This window comes from Polyodon spathula, chromosome 30 (genome assembly GCF_017654505.1).
Source record: "Polyodon spathula isolate WHYD16114869_AA chromosome 30, ASM1765450v1, whole genome shotgun sequence".
Lineage (NCBI taxonomy): Eukaryota > Metazoa > Chordata > Actinopteri > Acipenseriformes > Polyodontidae > Polyodon > Polyodon spathula.
In genome coordinates, this window is record NC_054563.1 from 8,556,424 (window position 1) to 8,563,607 (window position 7,184).

The 7,184-nt window shown below is 42.6% G+C and overlaps 1 protein-coding gene across 2 annotated transcripts in view; it reads left to right on the forward strand.

The window, feature by feature from the left end:
* Window positions 1-7,151, forward strand: part of LOC121302838 — a 26,312-nt gene extending 19,161 nt beyond the window's left edge. For both annotated transcript variants that reach the window (XM_041233105.1, XM_041233106.1), the window contains 9 exons: window positions 199-350; window positions 1,434-1,641; window positions 2,369-2,525; window positions 2,942-3,085; window positions 3,496-3,618; window positions 4,025-4,070; window positions 4,569-4,672; window positions 6,275-6,399; window positions 6,739-7,151. In XM_041233105.1, coding sequence (XP_041089039.1) covers window positions 199-350; window positions 1,434-1,641; window positions 2,369-2,525; window positions 2,942-3,085; window positions 3,496-3,618; window positions 4,025-4,070; window positions 4,569-4,672; window positions 6,275-6,399; window positions 6,739-7,024 — 1,345 coding nt within the window. In that variant the 3' untranslated portion in view covers window positions 7,025-7,151. The remainder of the gene's footprint in view (window positions 1-198; window positions 351-1,433; window positions 1,642-2,368; window positions 2,526-2,941; window positions 3,086-3,495; window positions 3,619-4,024; window positions 4,071-4,568; window positions 4,673-6,274; window positions 6,400-6,738) is intronic.
* The last annotated feature ends 33 nt before the right edge of the window (window positions 7,152-7,184 follow it).

A 7,184-nucleotide genomic window follows, 5' to 3' on the forward strand; every position in this document is an offset into this window, starting at 1 on the left:
TGTGATCTGGGCTAACTTCCTTTATTTAAAATCAGTATCTCAGCAAAACATAACATATCTGCTGCTGAACTAGCTCGGGGGCCTAAGAATGCCTCTGCGGAAACGTGCAGCTTGTGAATCGTAACAGTCTGATACTGTGAATAAAATCTAAACTCAGATCTTGCTATTGTACTTATTTTCTTTCTGAATTCCCTTTAGCAATAACAACACTACAATCTGGGTTCATCTGAAGGAGTCTGATATAAACTGTGGAGGTGAAAATGGAACTACAGTGAAACCTTCTGGAACGACTGTATCTTCTGGAACAACTGTGCTTAACCCTAGCACTACCCCTAACCCTACAGCTCCAGGTATATCTGCCATACCCCTAACCCTTCCACTACAGCTCCATACCCCTAACCCTTCCACTACAGCTCCAGGTATAGCTCCCATACCCCTAACCCTTCCACTACAGCTCCAGGTATAGCTCCCATACCCCTAACCCTTCCACTACAGCTCCAGGTATAGCTCCCATACCCCTAACCCTTCCACTACAGCTCCAGGTATAGCTCCCATACCCCTAACCCTTCCACTACAGCTCCAGGTATATCTGCCATACCCCTAACCCTTCCACTACAGCTCCAGGTATAGCTCCCATACCCCTAACCCTTCCACTACAGCTCCAGGTATAGCTCCCATACCCCTAACCCTTCCACTACAGCTCCAGGTATATCTCCCATACCCCTAACCCTTCCACTACAGCTCCAGGTATATCTGCCATACCCCTAACCCTTCCACTACAGCTCCAGGTATAGCTCCCATACCCCTAACCCTTCCACTACAGCTCCAGGTATAGCTCCCATACCCCTAACCCTTCCACTACAGCTCCAAGTATAGCTCCCATACCCCTAACCCTTCCACTACAGCTCCAGGTATAGCTCCCATACCCCTAACCCTTCCACTACAGCTCCAGGTATAGCTCCTTATATATATTCAGTATACCTTTACCTAATAACAAAAAAGAAGAAGTTGAGATTGCAGAAGGTCTGATTGCAGTTAGCCCATTGGAGGGAGTTAAACTTTCATTCACTAATGCACAGTCCTGAAAGAAACACATGAAATAGTAAATATCTGTCACTACACTAGTTTAGAGAAAGCTTACCCTGAAGCCACGCCTTCACTTGGAGAGGAAAGCTGTCCCCTCCTCTTCAATGCCTTGCTTCGTATTGTTAATCAATCAGCTGCCTCCAGTGATGTGCTTTGCAGCCAGTAAGATCCTAAAGACTTTAGAATTGAAACGGTAGCAGATTTTTGAATGTTTTAAAATGAAAAACAGTGAAAGTTGTTAGATGTTAAATGAGTTAGGGAATGATTTTGTAAGTGACACAACTCAATGTCTTTGGTCATAGTTTTGTTTTTGTCTTTTCTGTGAACTGTCGATTCCACAATGGAAGTCAATAACGCGATAGGGGAGGCATCTGCTCTGTTAAACATCACAGAACACATGGCAAACCTCAGCTCAGCGGATATCGAAAACCTGATGAACAGGCTGGATGCTCTTCTGACTGGGTCTGTGGACAAAAAGCTAGCCGGGATAGTGGTCAACGTTGTCAGCAATGTGCTCAACGCCCCTGCAGAAACTGTGGCCTCGTCCTCCAAAAAGTAATGCTCTTTCCCACGTGTTTACATGGTGTCCCTTTGACACACCAGTCTCCACTCTGGGGGAGGGAGGGGGGGGGATTTAAAAGCACAGTATCTAGAAGTCTTTTTTTTTAGTTTCCCAGTGTTTTAGGTCCTACTACGACACCAGGTTGTCTATTCTGCGCATTTGTAGCAACTGCTTCCTACCTTCTGTTCTAAACTTTACTAAGCTTCCATTTTTGCTCCCTTCTCTGTGTGCTAAATTTGAAGCAGTGTCTTGGGTTAACTTTATCGAGACCGATAATGATTTTAAAGCCTTCAGTCAGGTGGGATCTACAATCTCTGAACTAATCTTCTCTGGTCAATAATAAACTAATGTTGCTGAAGAGATTGATCATGGTGGACAAACGGTTAGAGTGATATGTGACGGGCGGATACGCAAAGGATTATTGTACTTAAGTAGAACTGGCTGATTTCCCCTTAAGTGGTCCTAAATAAGTTTTATACTTCAGTAGCACTACCAGGAAAAACTGCAACCGGCGTCAGATCTCAAACCCGAATGCACTAGAGCATTTTGACTTTAAGGTTATGTGTAAAAAGTTGTCAGGATGTTAGTTGTGAAAAGAAAAATGACAGGTATGCTGTTTAAACAGGTGTAGCAACACGTGGGAACCCTGCTGCTTATTCTTTAAGTCCTGGAATCCTGCAATGATGGCTTTTTTGTTGCACCCTTGTCTTGTCCTGTCAGAGTTATACAGGTAGTGGACAAGGTGGGCCTGAATCTGGTCTTCGATAGTGAGTCAGTGAACCTAACCTCGCCCGCGCTGACCCTGGCTGTGAAGAAAGTCAATAGCAGCCACTTTGAGGAGTCGTCCTTTTCCATTGCAGACACTTCCAATTTTCAGGTAAGGATGTCTGTCTGTCTGTCTGTCTGTCTGTTAGTGTCACATTTACTATCTGGGAATTGGAAGACTTCTGTAATCAGATTGCCATTAACATTCCCTTGTAAAAGTTCACCACAGTAAATTTACATAGTGAATTTTTATAGTTTTCCTATGTATTTTCCATACCATGCATTTAAAATAGCCATGGTTGCCATGGTTTTTAAGTACGCTTTACCATGCTGTACCTCTCTGGGCTCATGCTTACCTGTGCTTTACCATGCTTTCTCTGTGCTTTACTACACTTTTATAAGGGTGTAGTTACACAGGCCCTGTTTCTGGATCACTTTACTATATTAATTGTGCAGCCTGTGACTGGATTTTGCATCCAGACCTGCAGGGGAGAGCAGTGTGACTCCTGTGTGTTTGATTCTGTTTAGCTCATGCCAGGAAGCCAGACCCCTTCCTCCGATGCAGCAGCCATCACTCTACCAGCCTCCCTGATGTCCAGCTTATCACTGGAAAACCAGGCCTTGGCTTCCAGAGTCCAGTTCAGCTTCTACGAGAAAAGCACTGTGTTTGTGGTAGGTCGATACAGCGGTCACTGCGTGCTTGAGAAACTAGATAACTAAGGCTTTGGAATCCATTTTCTTGTCTCATTTTGTCTCCAGCAATATTATCAATGCTCCCTTCTCTTTTCAAGAAGATCTCTTGGTTTTTCACTTGCATTTTCTACCTGAGCGATCGTGCTTGTCGATGAAGGCCCTCCTCTCTGATAGCTGACTGTGGCGGGAATGATGTGTCCATTGCTGAAGTTGAGGGCGCTGACACTATGTGACTGTGGTCCTGCATTCTGTTCTTTTAAATTCACAGCTAGTCCAGGATGCAACAGTGCTGCGCGATTCTCTTTTCTGTCATTCCTTTTCCAGAAAGGATTTTATGTTTGCTCGAAAAAAAAACAAAATCTAAATAAAAAAATGTTGTTTCTTTCAAGGACAAGTCGAATCCGAACAGATCGTTGAACAGCTACGTGATTGGAGCTAGCGTTTCAAACCTATCGATAGTCAATCTGCAGCACAGTGTCATCATCACCTTGAAGAACACCAGGCCCGTTCAGGTGTGTTTTAGCAGATCACTGGAATGCATGTTCACATGTCAGCAGGGTTCCTTTGTGCCGGATCGCACCGGTACCTTTTCTTATTTGAGAATGAAGCAGTTTTCAAATGACGAACTAAATGCAAAAAAAGACCTGAAGATTATGTTGAAGCAAAGGTGGGAATGCAGCTACCCATACCAACCATAAGACATGAAACCCTGCTCCACAAGCAGATGAGAATTTGAAGCATATGTGGGAGCTTCTGTAAGTCAAGGTCAGACAATTGGGTCTAACAAAAATATTATCCCTCTTTCTTAATTATGACACCCGGTACCTTTTTGCTTGCAAATTAACCCCTGGAGGTAAGCAAACGTATATTCAGAAGCACAGAGTGAACATGCTGGTTTTTCTCATTTTCTCATTTCAGGAGAACTCCACTGCAGTGTGTGTGTTCTGGGATTCCACGAGAAACCGTAAGTGTTAACTGCAATGTATCCAGACTCCAGGTTTCAATTTCAAAAAAGTTTATTGAACTTTACACAGGTTAGGCATACAAACTCTTGGAACCTTCCATCTTGAAAACCTACCCTAAAACTCCCCACGCCCCCTTCCTGAGTCAAAAGTCCTTGATCTTGAGTCTCACGAGAGCGAGTCATATTTACAACTAGAAACACAACCCTGCATACCATACTGTACATTCACGACTGTTGGTGTGGTTTACCCTCACCAAAGAAAGAAAGAATAACCCCATGTGGATACATTAATAATCGCAGTTTATATCATATTTATTTTTTCATATTTCACCGGCCAGCTTGTAGCAGTGTGACATCATAATAGCGGATTCGCCAGGCTTTGAATTCAAAGCTCCCCACAGCGAGTTCCACAGCAAAAAGCGGCATGTTTGTTTATCAGTATTTCTTCTCTGTTTTACGTCCATACATGCATCTGTGATTTTCTTTTTTGTGCAACAGAAGGGAAAGGAGGCTGGAATGAAGATGGCTGTTCTGTTTTGAAGAATACAACCAATGAAACCGTCTGCGGATGCAACCATCTTACAAGCTTTGCTGTGTTGATGGTAAGTCAATGCAAATTCTTCTTCTTCTTCTTCTTCTTCTTCTTCTTCTTCTTCTTCTTATTATCAATTTAAGAACTCAAAAGTGGGTAACACTTTACATTGTGTCTCTAATAACTGTATTTACATAGTAGTTATTTAGTAAATACATGCGTACTTACAGATCATTACAATGTTATTATGCATAGTTACAATGTGTTTAATGTGTAAATCTGTTTGCATGATGTAACCCAAACCCTATTCTGATATAATTGTGTACGTACATATATTGTGAAAAAAAGATGTACACGTTAAGTACTTTGTAACTATGCAGAATAACATTGTAATTCTGTGTAAGTACATATGTATTTACTAAGTAACTACCATGTAAATACACAGTAATTAGAGACACCATGTAAAATGTTCCCAAGCTGTTCATTACTATGGATATACTATTAACAATGCCAATTTTTTTTCCCTATTGTAAAGCAATAAAATGATATAAAACTAGCAAGAAATAGCTTGCAGATAGGAGTAGTTGAATTATTATTAGCAGTCGCTTGCTGTTAATCGTCCCCTCAGATTTCTGTCTGCCTTTGCCCTTGATTCACCACGGAGCACCCCTGGAGTGTTTGATACATAACGAAGCCCTCACTTCATTAGAACACTCACAGGGATGGATCCTTCTACTGAACTGCAGCACACTGATACATAACGAAGCCCTCACTTCATTAGAACACTCACAGGGATGGATCGTGGTCTGAACTGCAGCACACTGATACATAACGAAGCCCTCACTTCATTAGAACACTCACAGGGATGGATCGTGGTCTGAACTGCAGCACACTGATACATAACGAAGCCCTCACTTCATTAGAACACTCACAGGGATGGATCGTGGTCTGAACTGCAGCACACTGATACATAACGAAGCCCTCACTTCATTAGAACACTCACAGGGATGGATCCTTCTACTAAAATGCAGCACACTGATACATAACGAAGCCCTCACTTCATTAGAACACTCACAGGGATGGATCGTGGTCTGAACTGCAGCACACTGATACATAACGAAGCCCTCACTTCATTAGAACACTCACAGGGATGGATCCTTCTACTGAACTGCAGCACACTGATACATAACGAAGCCCTCACTTCATTAGAACACTCACAGGGATGGATCGTGGTCTGAACTGCAGCACATTGGCACCACCATGTTCAATGCTTGCATTTCAAATATAGTCTCTTTAGTACCCTTCTAAACTTTTCCCACAGTGAAAGCATGGCAAAGTATAATAAAGCACAGTGAAAGCATGGCAAAGCATAGCTAAGCATTGTAAAGTCCAGAGAGGTATGGTAAAGCTATTAAAAACATGGCAAACCTTGATAGACTATGATAAATGTATAACCATGGGGAAAGCATAAGCAGACTGCAATATTACCTTGCAAAATTACCGTGGTAAACTTTTATAAGGGTTCACTTGTATTGTATTGTATTGCCTGGTTAGAGGAGGGGAGGCCTTGGTTCAGGTTACTGTAATTCCTTTACTAAACTGAATTCACTGTGTGTTTTGCGATTAGCAATCTTGGGCTTTGCAAACTGAAGTCTTGCATTTCCATTTTTAGGATTTGTCAAGAACTAACACAACGAATCCGGAGCAACTCAGAATCCTGACTTTCATCACATACATTGGCTGTGGCATTTCAGCGATTTTCCTCTCTGTGACTCTCGTGACCTACCTTTCATTTGAGTAAGTGTAGCTGCATATTCTGCTAAATAAACACATCCATAAAACACACTTCATAGAAATGCTTGTTTTGCCTCTTTAAAGGTCATTTTTTGTACTTGTGGTGGTGGTGTGTGTTTTACTTTAGAATTGTGTCATTTGTTCATTGCAGGACCTGACATCTGTGTGGTTGATTTCTCAAACAGGAATAACACTTGTGATATAAGTATTAATAATGCTATGTTGAATGTCATAAAAATGTGTACATTTTGTTTGCTGGGTGTCTCTCATCATAAGAGATGTCATTTCGCAGAGTTTAAGAACCACACTCTTGATTTGCTTACACCTGGTTTATATTTCCAGGAAAATCCGCAAAGACTACCCATCCAAAATCCTGATTCAGCTGTGCACCGCTCTGCTCTTCCTCAACCTGGTGTTCCTCATCGACTCGTGGATCGCACTGTACAAGGACGTGCCGGGGCTGTGTTTGGCTGTCGCTGTGTTCCTCCATTACTTCCTGCTGGCCTCCTTCACCTGGATGGGGCTCGAGGCGTTCCACATGTACCTGGCGCTGGTCAAAGTCTTCAACACCTACGTGCGCAAGTACATGCTGAAATTCTGCATCGTCGGCTGGGGTATGTGGGATTGACACTCGTGCACAATGGTGGAGGGCCTTCAGCAATGGAAAGCAGGGGCGTCCCAAAGTTGGCCATTCCACTCCTGGTCTTTGTTCCAACCCTGTTCTAAATTGTTTAATTGAACCAATGAAACCTCCATCCAGACCCTGAAATAGTTCATTATATAATGTT